The 16,285-nt window shown below is 38.2% G+C and overlaps 2 protein-coding genes across 5 annotated transcripts; both read left to right on the top strand.

Annotated features, from left to right (window-relative positions):
- Positions 1-740: 740 nt before the first annotated feature.
- Positions 741-5,884, top strand: LOC110788486 (uncharacterized). 3 transcript variants are annotated; one of them, XM_021993129.2, is made up of 7 exons: positions 1,058-1,198; positions 2,685-2,736; positions 2,983-3,068; positions 3,182-3,304; positions 3,417-4,130; positions 4,401-4,614; positions 4,714-5,884. In XM_021993129.2, the coding sequence occupies exons 2-7, from the start codon at positions 2,718-2,720 to the stop codon at positions 5,304-5,306; spliced, it is 1,749 nt and encodes a 582-aa protein (XP_021848821.2). In that variant the 5' UTR covers positions 1,058-1,198; positions 2,685-2,717; the 3' UTR covers positions 5,307-5,884. The 3 variants fall into 3 exon arrangements, with proteins under 3 accessions (XP_021848820.2, XP_021848821.2, XP_056696587.1); XM_056840609.1 differs by lacking the exon at positions 1,058-1,198 and adding an exon at positions 1,630-2,442; XM_021993128.2 differs by lacking the exon at positions 2,685-2,736 and having other exon boundaries at positions 741-1,198.
- Positions 5,441-9,303, top strand: LOC110788487 (heavy metal-associated isoprenylated plant protein 26). Of its 2 annotated transcripts, XM_021993131.2 has the most exons (6): positions 5,441-5,579; positions 5,972-7,223; positions 7,316-7,397; positions 7,489-8,404; positions 8,489-8,570; positions 8,903-9,303. In XM_021993131.2, exons 4-6 carry the CDS (start codon positions 8,261-8,263, stop codon positions 9,133-9,135), a joined length of 459 nt encoding a protein of 152 aa, XP_021848823.2. In that variant the 5' UTR covers positions 5,441-5,579; positions 5,972-7,223; positions 7,316-7,397; positions 7,489-8,260; the 3' UTR covers positions 9,136-9,303. The 2 variants fall into 2 exon arrangements, with proteins under 2 accessions (XP_021848823.2, XP_021848825.2); XM_021993133.2 differs by lacking the exons at positions 8,489-8,570; positions 8,903-9,303 and having other exon boundaries at positions 7,486-7,844.
- The last annotated feature ends 6,982 nt before the right edge of the window (positions 9,304-16,285 follow it).

Consider the following 16,285-nt stretch of genomic DNA (forward strand, 5'->3'; position numbering starts at 1 on the left):
TGAACAACCCAGCAAGGGGCCTTTTATAGCCTACCAGAACCAACGGCTACTTTTCATACAAAAAAACTAGCCGTTGGAACAACAAAACTAGCTACATTTTATGTTAGGGCATTTGGTGAAATAAGTTTGAGATTAGGGGCATTTGGTGAAATAAGTTTGAATTTAGGGGCATTTGGTGAATTAGAAACTTAGCTAACGGCGGACTAACGGCACGTTATTAGTAAGGGTATGGTGGGCATTTGTACGGATGGTGAGGGGTATTTTATGAATTGTTGAAACTTGATGGGCGTTTGGTGAATTTCAGCAAAACTCGAGGGCATTTCATGAAATAACCGTTTAAATTAACCTTTAAACACAAACACGGCGCCAAACTAATAACTTAAAGTCTTAAACCCATAAACTGTCACTACTTCCAGTCAACTTTGGAGTACTGACTTTTAGTTCTAGACTTCTAGCCAATAAATATCAGATCTCAAATCACAAAATTTGAAATTTCGATACACGCAATATTAACCGTTAGATAAGATCAACCCTTAAAAAATATCCAAGGACAAAATCGTAAATTAAAGTCAAAATTCCAAATTAGCCCGCAATTTCCCACGGCCTTTCTTGCGTGTCATCGAGTTGGCCTAACTCAATCCCAACCGTTAATATCACACGTCATAGTCTTCCAATCTCAACCGTCAGATCTCAAACCCTAATCCTATTTTCAAAACGCTCCCACCCCCCTCCCTTTCTCTCTCCTCATCTTTCTCTCTCTACATATATCTCTTATTACTCCCTCCCACTCTCCCCCCTTTTTTCATAGGAGAGAGAAAATTAGAAAAGATAGAGCAGAAGAAGAAGCTAGCCAGAGGTTCTAGATCATTCATTTCCACAAATATTTAATAAAATTAAAATTAGAAATCTGAGATAAATTAGAGTCTTCCGCCGGTGGTGGCGAAGACGACGGAGATGAAGACGACAGCTGTGAAAGAGGTGTATGTAGGGTGGGAGGAGGTGTATGTGTGTAGGGAGAAAGGAAGGAAAGAAATTCACTATGTATTGAAGAGAAAAGATGGTGGTTCTGATCTAGCTGTGATTGCTAAAGAGAAGAGTTTGAAGCATATGACTTATCGATTTTTGATTGATGTTTCTTCATTGCTTAAACCTAAGTCCAAAAAGGAGGTCGTTGATTGGTTGAACTCATTCACTCCAGGTAATTTTTAGTTGTTTTGGTTATTCTTTTTCCTGTTGAGAGGTTGTTTTGGTGAATTTGACTCCGTTAGTTTTGTTCGAGGTGAATTTCAGATCTGGTGTTGTTTTTCTTCTTCTTTTTGTTTCGAAATATTTGATTTCCCCTCAATTTGTCGAGAAATTTGGGGAATTTGGGTTTATGGATTATTTTGTGCAGACTTTCTACACCTTTCACATAGAATTTTGATTGTATTCCTGATAAAAAGAATAGATCTTTAAGCAGTTTTTTCTCCTCTTGTTGCCCATTCATGCGTTCTTCATAAATTTTGAGGATAATTTTTATTTTATGCCCCTTAAATAGACGCATTAGATCTGCGCATTTGTTCTTTTTTTTTTTCTATAGATTATTTAGGAAATTTGGATTTTTTTTCATGTATCCTTCTGAACTTTCACAAAATAAAGAACAAATTTTTATCTTTTGGTTGTTTTGAACCCTTGATTTCCTTTAAGGACGGATAAATGTATTTTTGCGTTGATTTTTCAATAGAGGAGGAATTAACCCCTTCTCTTCAACTCAATTTTTATGTGTATTTTTTTCATATTATTTTACCGTTTTATCCATTTAATCGAAACACAACCATATTGGAGACGAATGTATAGAGAAATTATATATTTGATGATTTTTGAGGGCCTTGAAAATTTAGATTTAGAAATCACTTTGTCTTCTACCGATTTAGTCTTCTTTTGCGGTCGTGCCGGGGAATACAATGTATCAGTCGGCAAGGGGGCAGGAAGGGTATGTCAAGGTGATAATTGGGTTGTGTCAAATTTGGGCGGGAATCTTTGGTCTTTTTGGATGGGTAAATATATGTCTTGTACTTTCACTTCTCTTTCCAATTGGCTGTTAATGTCATCAATCTCAGCCCTTTTTCCACTTCATGTAATGTGATTTTGTCTCCGGCATCAGTTTTGTCAAGTCAGGCCTTGTCAGGCTAGTGAATTTGAGTGAATATGCTGTTTATTTATCTGCTTTGATTATTTTGTTTGGTTTTTATTTTTAATTAATGTGTCTTTCACATACATCTTTAATAAATTGAATGTTTCTAGAACTCTTTTGCATTTAGTGATTGGATTTTTTTCTTCCCTGTATTATTTGGTAGGAAGAAGTAAGAAGGCACAAAATTATACAGAGATTTTGCTTTCAGTTAGCCTGTGTAAAAATTCTGCTGGCTTTATGTTATTAGAGTTGGATGCTTGCTTGACTGTGTAAGCTAATGCCTTCCTCCAATGACGAACTTTTCGCTTGTGATCTGGTTTAAATGTTTTGCTTTTATAATGATGGTGTGGGTGGATATTACTGAAACAGCATTCAACTCCTGCCCACACTTGTACTACATGTCTGTTTTTTCATTGCACAATTGTTTTAAATTTCATTACAAATCCTGTTCATATTACGCCTACGCCCTTGCCTTGCGCTTAATAATAGCTTATTATGATCTGGGCTGCAGGGTTAAGAGCTGGTTGAGAGCATTGGCATCCTCATGCCCACATCATATCTAGGTTATCATCTATATGTTCTTTTTTCTGCCGCCTCTCGTATTTCAAAATTGAATTAATGTATTTTGCTGCTGATATTAGTCTCTTGTTTTGGTATGTAGTTCTATGATCAATCAGAGTGTGTCAGTTAGCGCTCGTTTGGAATGTGTAGCTCTGTTTGATATGTGGTGTGATATATTCTCCAACAATCTGTTGTCGATGTCTTTTAATATAAAAGTTAATTGTTGTTTATTTGATGATTATACACAGATTCGCTTAACCCTGTCTCTCCCCAGTTGAATGGTGGTTCGACTCATGGAAGTGAACCTGATGAATTAAATGTTGAAACAATTAAGGTACATATCTTACTATCTTAGACACTTTGTTTAGTTTTATTGTTAAAGATAAATGTTTTGCAGACAAACTGCTTTCCTTGTGCTTATGATTTTTTTGGTTAATTTCTTTAAAGGCTGCTCAACTAAAGAAGTTAGGTCATCATACCAGAGAGTTCTTTTGGTTAGGCTCTCAATGGACGTGCAAAAAGAAGCGGAAACATTATCAAGCTTTCCGTCGTAATGGAGTAAAAGTCACGGTAAGACTTGGTTATTCTATGTGCTGGATTGTTAGGATAGGATAATTCACATATATTCTGAGGTTTACAGTGCATGCCAGGAAATTTACAATATCGTCTGATCTTATTACAGGTTAATCAATTTGTCCATGTATTGGCTGAGGAGAACAAAAGGCTCATAGCTTATTTGGATGATATGTATGAAGATGCGAAGGGCAACAAGATGGTTGTGGTACGATGGTTTCATAAAATTGACGAGGTTGGTATTGATTTGCCTCACAATTATAATGACAGAGAGATTTTGTTTTCTCTTTGCCTTCAAGATCTAAGCGTCGAATGTATAGATGGATTCGCGATGGTTCTATGTCCCCGACATTATGCCAAGTTTGTTTCCGGAGCCGAACATGCTATGCTGCAACCATATATGTGTTGTCAGCAATATGACAGTGATGATCTCAAGCCTCTAGACATAACTCAAGTGAAAGGTTATTGGAAACAGGATGTAGTTAGATATATGTTTGCTTTTTCTTCAGAAAGGGCTCTGGAGAATACATGTTTGCCAGAGGATCCCTGGAAAAAAGAAGATATCAGTGCTTTCAATGGGTGTAAACCAAGAAAGAGACTGCGTTTATCAAGAGAGGTCAGAGTCGACTTGCAAGGTGTTCAACACATGGCTGTAGGCTCAGTGATTGAGGTGGCTGTGGACTCAGTGGTTGAGGTGTTGTCACAGGATAGTGGGATGAGGGGTTGTTGGTTTAGAGCAACTATCATCAAGAAGCACAAGAACAAAGTTAAGCTGCGTTATCATGACATCAAGGATGGAGAAAATGAAGCTAATTGTCTTGAGGTAATTTTCTTTTTATATTTTGCACCATGTTTGTTTTCTAATTTGTGATTAAACAAATCTGATTGTAGAGTTTACTTGTGCTTATTTGAACTTGTTTTTTCTCGAACCTTTTGAAGGTGGGATGGGATTGTAAAGACTAAATTTAGCCCATGTCACTAATAAACTTTTCATTGTGTTATATGGCTACCCTTTTGTGCCTTCCTGTTGTCTGTTTTCTCTGTTACATTTTTGTTACTTTGTCTTATAATGAGCTTGATTATGTTCTTTCAGGAATGGGTCTTAGCTTCTCGTATTGCTGTTAATGATGCAATGAATCTCCGACTTGAAGGTAGGACAACTATCAGGCCATCCGTAACACATAATGGCAAAGTCTCATGGGTCATCAACAGTGGCTCCATTGTTGATGCATGGTGGCACAATGGTTGGTGGGAAGGTATTGTTATCCAGAAAGAAGCCAATGGGAAATTCCTAGTTTATTTTCCAGGTAAGGACTTCTCTTCTTGTATTTCCCCCCCTTTTTAGCCCCTTTGCCTAATGTAATTTTGTTTTCTGATATTTACTAACTTTGGAATACTCATTTTAGGTGAACAGCGAGAAGCTCTCTTCTCCCGAAGTGATTTGAGGCATTCCCAAGAGTGGGTAAAGGGCGGTTGGAAAGAATTAAGTGAAAGAGCAGATGTTGCAGCGTCCATATTGTCTGGCCTTGTGAAAGAGGGAAGATTTGGAAAGCAGGACAGTTACCAGCATTTGCAAACTCTTGTTTCCAAACATCCTGAATATGACGTGGGAAAGGGTTATTCGTGTTGGACTAAAGATTGTTCTAATAAGTTGCGTATAGATACATGGTACAAAAAGGCGAAGAACTCAACTGTAACTGATCTTTCTAAAGATGATTACCTTTCACAGTTAAAATGGGAGTCATCGTGTAAAAGAAAGCGCAGTGGGTTTGTTGTTCCGAAGCTACAGCCTCGTAGGAGATTGTCTAGTGAGATTAATCATGAAAAGAGATCGTCTTGTGAAAAATATCAAGAGTTCCTGACACCTTCGACCTTGAAAGTTGAAAAAGAGCGTCGTAACTCTGTTAAGGTTGATCTGGACAACTGCAAGTACATAACAGATGCTCTCTTCACCCCATCTGTAGTGCCGTCTTTAACCAGCCTCGTTATGTCCAGATGATTGTTTTCTCACCTTTAACTGGGCTGTATTATGTAGCTTTATACTCTGGAAATGAGGTGGGGTTGTCATCCTTGTGTAGATTCACCATGTCTTTTCTCTCCTTAACTACAAAAGTGGTGAGGAAGTGGGTGGTGTTATCCCAGAAGATGGTGCAGCAATGGAGTGTAATAAATCATCTAACAAGGGCTCACAGGTGCGAATTACTTCTGAAACTGACGGGCAAGGGCTCACAGGTGCGAATTACTTCTGAAACTGACGGGCAAGGGCTCACAGGTGCGAATTACTTCTGAAACTGATGGGCAGTGCTCGAGTAAAATTTAGAATAACAAGTAGGAGTATTTATTTAGGTTGGTAGGATTTTGGGTTTCCCCCCCTTTTTTGCTTTGATTTTTTATGTAGTCTTTAACCTCTGAAGGCTTATGTTTTATATATTGCCTAGGTGTCTTGTAGTTTTGTGTCTTGTAGTTTTGTATATCAGTGTTTAGGAATAAAGATCACACTACTTGTCTACTTGTATTATTTTGTATTTTCTTCACTGAAATGAATGATTTATCGAAATTGAGTGGTTTGACTGACCATGTACCCGTATGTACTTTCAGCTAGACATTGCTGATATTGCTGTTAATTTTACACTTCTGATTGCTCCTCTACCCTTGTGCTCCTAGGTGTTTTATACCTGTGCAGCAAAGGGAAGTTGCTGATGTTTGAGTTGTATGACTGTATGAGGCTGATGAGATTATTGCTGATGTTTGAGTTGTATGACTGTATGAGGCTGATGTGTTGGAGATTATTGCTGCTGCTTGTTGGCCACTTTTTGAAAATATTTGGAAACACTTCTTTTTTGAAAGATTACCTATGCTACTGTAAGGAGATCGAGTTTTGGTTACTTGCCTCGAAGAGAGATGATTTTGAAGATTTGAAGCAGCTTTAGTTCAGTGACAGTATTATCTGATGACAAGTTTCAGAGTTGAGATAAAGAACAGCACCGGAAAGCAAATGCTCACCTGAGATACCGAGATATGGGAACACTGATCTTTTCTCTGCCATATCATGAGTTATGATGTTATAGCTTTCGCTTTACTCTTTAAATAGTAGTGGAGGACTCTTTTGGGTCACAACAGTTGTTCTTTATAAAATCCCCTTCCTCCATTATCCAATATCATACTTCATACTGTATTACTCTACTTATTAGCAACATTCCATAGTATCCCTTTCATAATTTTTGTCTCTTTTGTCCTCCTTTTGTACTCTGGTCACCAATTTATTTAAGTGTTTGTTAGTAACAATTCATTAAATAATTTGAGACTGACTATTTCTTTTTTACTTTTTTTTGTATTGTAAAATTAAATGTGTGACTGTTAATTTCGGACAGAAGGAATATTGAGTGGAGAAGCTTGACTGTACTTAAACTATCTAGAATCAGTTTGCAGCTGTTGGGCATTTTAATCCTTTGAAAGCAAATGATGGCAAAGACAAAATTCACCAAAATAAAGACTGGCATTGGCATATAATGAATTAGTTGTATTTCATAGTTAGTGAGTTAGTGGGGTTTCCTTTCCTTTTCCAAGCATCTATTATCCACTACGCACATACCCAAGTTTTTAGGTGTTGTATATAAAAAGCATAAGTTTGCTAGGGTCCCCTTACTTTCGTCTGTCCAATCAAATGTCATATTTGATACTGACTTTTCTGCTTCATTAGCTTAAGAGAAAAGATGGTCTTCCTCTTTCAATGTAGGAATGGCTGTTCTTAGTTCTGTTTCACCATCTACCCTTAATTCATTATTTTCATCATAAAAGGGAAAAAAAGAAGTGCTGTAGGTGGCTTTAAAAGAAGGCGGCAATGGATGTTGATAACTCTGGTGTTCTTTTTCCTCAAACTAGCCTGGGGTTTATAGAGTCCCTAACCATGCCACATGTTAGTTGTCGGAAATCTTGTGCTCATACTATACTTTTCTGTTAAGCATTCAACTTCCTAAATGACTTGCTTACGGGTCATTTTGATAACAGTTTCAGGAGGTTGTTATATCAGCAGATGTGAGATGCACAGATTGTCAGAAGAGGATCTTGGACATGATTTCTCGCTTCGATGGTGAGTTACGTAAACTCAGAATCGTTGGTAATTGTCTTTGTTGTGCTTGACTGGGTAAACATTTGCTTGCTCATTTCTGTTACTTAAGCAGAAACAGAATCTGTGGTCGTGAGCTTGTCAGATAAGAAGGTGATTATTACTTGCAAGTATATCAAAGGTTCAAGGAAGCAAATAATTACCCGTCAAAACAATATCTTTGGCAAGGTTTCTTTGTTTAAGCGAATATTTGGATCATCAAGGACTTGAATTTTCTTGTCAAATTCAACCATGAAGAGAAATTCCATACAGCAATGTAAGTACAGAGATTGTAATACAGTAGAGCATCTGTATAGTGAACACTCTCCTCTTTTTTTCACTTTTGTTGTTGAGAATCTTAATGTACAACAAAATCTTCCTCTTTTTGGGATGCAAAAGTTGATCAAATTAAGATGCCACCTTTCATTTTAAGCTGCATTTTGTATAGTACAAACCTCCCATTATCTTCATTAGGTAATAGTGTTACTGTAACTCAGAAAATAGTTGGGATCTAGGTTGATGCAACAATATGGTTAAATAAAAGCTCTGCAACTCAGAAAGTACCGCCATATACCAGGTTAGGTAAACAAGATTCTTGAGAATAAGCAAACTCAAAAGTTTATTTTACTTGTTGTACAGACTACAGAAGAAGGCTAAGTTTAAGAAAGAAGAAACATCAAGGTTAGATAGATACATGATAAACTTTGAAGCCAAGAAAGAAATACTTTAGCCCATCAACAAAGATATTCTGATTACTAATGAATACTCAAAAATAGCTAATCCATATAAATATGGAGCACATAATTCCATGTTAATGTCTCTGAAACATAAGCAGAATCAGATTCCAAATGAAACCCCAAAAATTAAAACAGAATTTCTTGAGTAAATTCTTAAATTTCTCATGCTCCAACCCTAAAAATAAAACAAAAGTTGCAGGGGTGGTTTCTCCAGTCATTTGGTCCAACCCCCATGAAATGTCAATGTCAACAAAGGCAAGTGTATCATTCTCAACCCAGATTCCATTTTTTCTCTCTTAATTTCTTGGATTTCCTATAAATTTTATTCATTTCTTGCAGTATTGTTGCATGTTAATGAGACTCTCAATTGACTGCAAAGGGTGTTACAAAAAATTAAGAAGAACTCTTCTCAATATGAAAGGTGAGATCTAATTACTTTTGGGTAGTACTAAGATGTGCGCAATACATGTTTCACATTTCAAAAAACATGTATCATAACTCATAAAAAACAACAACCATTGATCAGTTTAGATGGACACTAACCTTTAATGAGTTGACTTATATAACAGAGATACACAGAACATTATTTTTTCAAATAAATTTGATTATTGTTGATATATTGGTTGTTACGAGTAATGTGTAAAGTGCCATTTCTTTTCTGCTTGAAAGTCCTTAATTTAAATCTAGAGTTGTAAGTTAAAAATAATGTACCTTAATTATAATCTATTTAATTTCCTGTTTTTGTTTTGGAAGAGGTGGAAACACATGTGATAGAAAGGCAGTATAATAGAGTAAGCGTGTGCGGGAGATTCAGGCCATCTGATGTGGCCATTAAAATCAGAAGAAGGATGAATCGGAGGGTGGAGATTTTGGAAATACAAGAGTTTGATGATGGAAATCCCCAACAACAACAACAACAACAACAACAACAACAGCCCCTTGATAATCAGCCACATTTGGAAAATGGTCATGCTCATGTTGCTTGATGTATATTCCCTATGATTTTCTTTTTCTTTGTGAAACCCTTGAAAGATTGTAAGTGTCAAGTTATAAATCATACAACTATTTTATAGTTTTTTTTTATTATTAATTGCGGAGTACAAATTAATCTAAGCGTAAAACTATTCAATAATATTAAAACATTATTTCTAAAATTCCTACCACTTTAGTTTTTTTCAAGGTAAGATTATTACACTAATACATAGTCATGCGACATATAACAAAACTAACAAATACTGTTCGGCGAAATACAATTCAGATCAAACTAAATTCTAAAACATGATCGTTATGGATGAGATATGAAAATGATTTATTTTACATCGTTGTTTGATACATCTTTCCACGAGAGAGTGTATCGATATGTTGTAATTTTGAAATTGAATTAAATCTATTTAATTTGATTGTAGATGTAAAATTGACATCTGTCATAACTAGACCTGTCAAAAATCGACCCGACCCGAAAACCGACCCGAACCCGACCCGAAAATACTGGGTCCTGAACAAGATTTTGTGACCCGTAACCCGATTTTATCCGAACCCGAGCAACCCGAAAAGTAATGGGTCAAAACCCGACCGAACCCGTTTTGGACCCGACCGATTGAAAATCGTTGTATTTATAGTAATAAATGCGATTATGAGAAAATTTAAGCATAATAAACACGCTGTTTTTACTATTATTGTGTGTAATATGATTTTAATTTGAACTATACGCCATTTTATGGTTGAATTTGACTAAATATAAACTTATGTAGGAAAATTTGTTAATTTGTGCCCATATTTTGTATATTTATCACCTAAATTAATGAAAATATAATGCGCGTTTTAAAATCTCTCAACCCGTTGGGTCGACCCGAACCCGAAAGTTCTGGGTCTTGAACAAGCATTTGTAAACCCGAACCCGAAAGTGACCGACCCGATCTAACCCGAACCCGAAAATAATTTTTTACAACCCGACCCGACCGACCCGTTTGACAGGTCTAGTCATAACGCCTCACAAATCTTCAACATATCAATAAATCAAATTTTCCTTCGAAATTTGAAACATAGGCCCAAACTCTCAAAACGTGAGAGATAAAACCTACCAAATGGGTTGATATTGTTGTGGGAGTTTTTCCAATGGTTGATGACGAGGAGGTATGCGGTTCCACGTACAGCCAAGTCCAATCCACGTTGGGTTGCGTCACCGGCAAAACAAGAATATTCCCGTAGGAAATTCTCTCCAATGCTTAAGTAAGATTAGAGTTTTAAGAAAGAATGTGTTTAATGTAGAAAAGAGAGAGAATTTAATGCTGAGAATAGTGATGTATGTCTTGCCTAGAAACTTGTATCTTTTTTCTGGGGAATTGAGGATATTTATACTATTCCTCTTAAGGGGTAAAATCATAGAATGGTTTTACCTGATTGGTGGGTTAATAATGAGAGGACAAGTGTCCTTGTCAAGTCACCTCTTTTTGGGCCATGGGCCAAAAAGGCATTGAGACTCCTTTTCCTTTCCTGGATAAGAACCAGAAAAGGGTACTACACATGCCATGTAGGCTAATTAGTTGGCTGAGTAACGCCACATGGCATATTCTGATTGGGCCACGTAGGCCGGGTATTTTTACCCACATCATTTGCCCCTCAATAAGGATAGTAGAGTAAATTTGCCTTGATAGTATCAATTCTTGACTGTTCGATGTTCTAGGCTTGGATTTTTGAAACTTGGGATGGAGTGACGTGGCCGCTTTCCCAGTTCTGCCCCCCTATTTATAGTGGGAGAAAGTAAAAATTGTTTTTACTTTCGTAAATTTTCATTCCCTTGCTTAGAGAGATAAATCTAGAGAGAAGTTGATAATTTCTAGATTTGAAGTTTAAGAACGAGGACGAGGACCCCGTTTCCTTGTCGATCTGCTCATTCTTTTCGCCGCCCGATTTCATAGTCATCCACTCCAGCATTTTTGAGGTAAATTCTCATATTTAAGTTTGAACTTTTCCATCTATGTTTTTTCTGTCCGCCCTTAGTCAGCGTTTGTGCACTTTTGTTTTTGTCAACTTAGTGTCGTCAGTTATTCTGACGGTGCCTTGGTTCTTGAGCCGTAAGGTTGGAACTTCTGGATTTGGTGGTCTGACCTGCGCCGCACCAATATCCCTCATTTTTTAAGCCCGTCGTTAAGTTCGGCCTCCCATTATCCCTTTTATGCAGGATACGACGGCGAGGACGAAAAAGACGGCAACCATAGCTGATTTACGGCAAAAGGGACAACAAATGGACCCTTCTTTCTCGGGGGGAGATCCATCAGAGTGCCGGATGGAGAACTAAGCCAGACTCCTCCAGGCGAGGCTCAAAGCTCTCGTCGTGAGACTTCTTATTTGATGAATTTTGGATGGAGGAGACGGAAGGTGTTGGTCCGTCGAATCAGCCCGCCGACTCGTTCGAGGAGTCGGAGCCAGAGGAGAGCGACAACGGGGTTGAATGTGAAGTAGATGAGGAACCTCAAGTTGATGCTGCTGAAGTGAGGGGGGAGAATGGCGAACTCCCAGTAGGACAGATCTGCGCGGGCCCCAAATGGTTGAAATGGCTGGAAAAATATGGCGAGAAATATGCCGACAGCATGAATACCGGTCCGGGGTATGAAATAAGATTGCCGGCTGGTGAGGCTTCCACTATTTTTAACGTGGGCCCTGGCGAGTTCCCGGTGTATAGTGGAGCTTTTAAGGGTGGCCTGCGCTTTCTAGATATCCCCTTTGAGGAAGAAGTGCTGGACGGGTTTGGCCTCGGCTTATGCCAGCTGACTCCCAACTCGTGGACGAACGTGTTGGGGTATGTGCCAAGTGTGAGCTGAAAGGTTTAAAGCCGTATTTTAATGCTTTCCTGAGGCTGGTCCGTCTTCAAAGGGTAAAGGGATCCGAGGGGTGGTTTCAACTTGCGAACAAGGGTGAGTTTGCAACCACTTTTGACAAACCATCCAAACATCATCTCTAGAGGCTAAGATGGGTGGTAATGTGGACGGCGGATCAAGAAATGGAGCTAAAGTTTAGCCGATGGCAATTGGAGCCTCGCTCTGCAAGGGGAAGTGAGGAGCTGCCGACCCTGACTACACAGGAGTGGGACCAGATAGTCGTCCATTTTCAGGCCGAGACTTTGGCCGTGAGGTGCAAGAATCTTAATATTCCTAAGTCTTGGCTTCCATCTTGTTCTCAGTTTAAGGATCCCGTATTTCTAGCTGCCGCTGGTCTAGACCATGGGTTAGACCAACGTACCTGAGGTAATTTTGCTTATTCGATATGATTTATTTTGGCTTACTAATAATGCGTTTTTGGTGCAGCCGTTTCCATGTCTAAGCTTCCGGCCCAAGAGACAGGCGAGATTAGCACCAAAGAGTGGCTGACGCCGGCGAAAGTGAGTTTTTTACTTTGCGAGTTTTTTAGTATTTGGCATTTTTCTTTGCTTTTATTCTCCCTTTGGTTTGCAGAAGGGCGAGACAGGTCAGGCCGACCCCAAGCGCAAGGCCGATGACAGAACGACCTCAACAGCGGGGAAGCGTCCGAGAGTCAAAGCGGGGATTAAACGTCCCAAGAAAGAGGGCACTGCTGATGTAATACCTCGTATTTCTATAATACTTATAAATATATTTTATTATATTTATAAAGCATTTTATGATTTTTAGAAATTATTTCGCATTTAAATATTATTTAAATGTATTTTAATTAATTAGAATATTTATTATTTTAATTAATTACGAAACGAATTTAATTTTCGAGTCGGGAAATTTAATGGGTCACAAGTAATTTTAAAGGTTTGGGTTTTTAAATAAAAGTCCAACTCGTTTTATTAATCGAGCCCAATCAAAAGAATTTAATTCTAAGCTCTAGACTAGCCCAATCATTTAATTTCTAAGCCCAATGTCAAATTCCCAAGCCTAGCCCACTAGGGATTTGAGAGCCTATAAATAGGACTCTCCTCATTAAATGATCCCCTTATTTTTCATTAAAGCCTCCCTTGCTTTTCTTGCCTCACACTCTTTCTGTCTCTCCTCTCCTTGTGCCCGGCTCACCCTCACCCGCACAATACACGAGCACTCGTCGTGCACTCGCGTGCTGCTGTGCCATGCCATCGCTGCCCACACTCGCCCACTCCCTCTCGCAGCCCGCCCAGCCAGCGCGCCCCTGCTGCTGCTGCTGCTGCGTGCTATTGCTGTGCTGTGTGTGCGCTGTTCTCGCCCAGCCTCGTCCCTCTTGCTCGCGACCAGCCTCGCCCTCGTCCCTCTTGCTGCGCGCCAGCCCTCACCTCTCGCCCTCGCGCCAGCGCGCGCTGCTGCCTTGCTATTCGCTCTTGTCCGCGCGCGCACACACGAGTGGTGCGTGTGTGTGTGTGTGTGTTCTTGCTCGTTCGTTCAATTATTTCGCCCAATCAAAACTAATTCGTGGTTGTTCCGTGCTATAGGGCGGATTGGTATAATTCTATTTTCCTTTATCTATTTTCTTTCAATTCCGTATTTCAAATTATATTATTATTATCATTATTATTATTTTTTTAAATAATTAAAATGCTGGGAATCGGTTGTGAACACCGTATTATGAGGATTTATATGTTTTAATTAATGAGGCGTATTTTGATTATTAAAGCATGAATTTTAAGATTCGTTTAATGAGGCACACACAAGATTGGATTTTTTGTGATGTTAAATTGGTTTTATTAGAAAATTCAAGTTAGGGTTTTAACCTAGACCTAATGGGTCAATTGATTAGCATAACTAGGTGATTAATTTAATTATGATAATCAATTATATTTTCAGATTTATAAAAAGGTTTAAAGTGTTGATTTTTATTGATTTTAAGGGTGGAAAAAGTATGTTTTCATACTAGGGATTAGTTTTGCAGATTGAGACGATTATTTTAGTAAAGAACGATTGAATTCTAATTGTTAGCAAGGTTTTATATTTTATAAAGTTGCTGGAAATTTAATGAACATGGAAATAATTAAGGTTTCATTATTTTGATGATAGGAGGTGATTTATAAGTGAGTGATCGTGTTTGCAAAGTGGCCCTACGCTTAGATATTCAAGGTACGTACAAGTCTAGGGCGACCACATTATTTGTCAAGGGACATTACATGATTGTTATTCATGTGAATTATATTATGTGAACTTGGTGGATTCATGTTTGATTTGGTGAAACGATCATGTGAATTATTATTATTGGAATTATTGATTTATTGATTGAACAAGCATGTTGGGACTATTGTGAGTATGGATTTCATTGTAAATCATGTTGTGAAGGAAATAATGCCCTTGGTCCAAGTATGCATTCTATGTTAAGTCTAATAAATGCGGTTCAGTATTAATTAACAAGTTAATAAATTCAGTGAGATCAAGTGAGCTGGATGCCTAGCTAGAGGCCGCTTCAGTTCAAGTGGAATTAATGATATTAATCCACAACTTACTCTTGACTGAACCCGTAGGGTCACACAAATAGTACGTAAACGGATCAAGTATTTAATGGCATTAAATACTCTATATATGGATATTCGGAATCGACGGATCTTGGTTTCAGTGGGAGCTGAGATCGTCACAAGCAAGAAATGAATACTCCGGAAACGATGATATTGCCGGAAACGGAAATATGGATCGTATCGGAAATATAAATATTATCCAAGTCGTAGATGTTGCCGGAAACGGAAACATGGTACGTATCGGAAAATATTATCGGAAATGGAAATATTGCCGGAATCGGAAATATTGCCGGAAACGGAAATATTGTCAGAATCGGAAATATTATCGGAATCGGAAAAATAATTCCGGAAACGGAAATATTAAATATTTGTTCGAAACGGAAATTAATTCCGGAATCGGAAATATTAAATGTTGTTCGTATCGGAAATGAATTCCGGAATCGGGAATTTAATCGGAAGCGTATCGTACGAATTAGAATCGGACGAGGCCCGCTAGACGAAGGCCCAACACGAAGCCAGGCCATCGCCCAGCGAGCCGCACGCAGCAACGCACGCCTCGACCAGGCCCAGCGCAAGGCCAGGCCCAGCCAAGGGCGCGCGCGCGCGCAGCACCGCACATGGGCTGTGCGCTTGTCGTGGGCCGCAAGGCCTGCGCCGGTGCACGGCTTGTACGATGCGTGTGCGGGAAATCCTAATCCTATTAGGATTCGTGCGAAGATTAAAATCCTAATCCTATTAGATTTGCTTTGTTATTTAGAGTCCTAATAAAGTTCTAATTAACAAATCCACATCCTAGTAGGATTACAATTCCTTTTCCATACTCCTATAAATAAGTGCCTAGGGTCATAATTTATGGGTACGATTGAAGTATTCAAAGGGTAAGTTTTTGAAAGAAAAATCAGCCATACACTTGCAAACACATAGCCGAAATTCCTAGTAACCTTAAGGGCGATTCTAGTTGGTCTAACTTGAGGCGGATCCGGACGTACTGTGGACTATCTACGGAGGGACGACATTTGGAGTCCTAAAGACTTGTTCTTGTTCGGTTCGGGCGCAGCTAGGGAAGGCACGCTACAACATGTATGCATCTATTCTATTCTAAATGATTATGTGAAAATAATATGCTTTCCTGGCTTTATGGTTTTTACGCATGATTTATGAATTGTCATATGTATCATAACCTAACAGTGGTATCACGAGCCTCTTATTATTTTCATAATCTAAATTGCATGAACATGGTTAAATATTACAAATTTGCAAGAATTAAAAGGGGTGATTAATTTTCGTAATTGTTAATTAATTGCAAATTGCGTTTATTTAATTATACGTACGCAGTTTTTCGGCAGTTTCTTCGTTACTCATCCAAATCGAGTGATTTTTGTGTCAATTCCGCATGTAAAAGGCATTCTAAAATTTTGAAAAAAATAATACCTTTCGGCCGAACCCAGAATTCTCAAATTCGAAGCCTAACTATGACTTTTCGGAGGTTTTAGTTTTTCGAATGCAAAATTTCGTAAATTTAAGATGTTAAATTAAATATTTGCGATTCTTGTTGATAAATCTTGAATTTTTGATTGACCTACTGTATATGTTTAACAAGTTTGAATGCCTAGCCTTGTTAATTATGCAATCTAATTTGTAATTATGATTAATTTGTTGAAAATTGGAATAATTTAGAATTAATTTGATTTTCATAATTAGTTATA

This window comes from Spinacia oleracea, chromosome 3 (assembly GCF_020520425.1).
Source record: "Spinacia oleracea cultivar Varoflay chromosome 3, BTI_SOV_V1, whole genome shotgun sequence".
Classification (NCBI taxonomy): domain Eukaryota; kingdom Viridiplantae; phylum Streptophyta; class Magnoliopsida; order Caryophyllales; family Amaranthaceae; genus Spinacia; species Spinacia oleracea.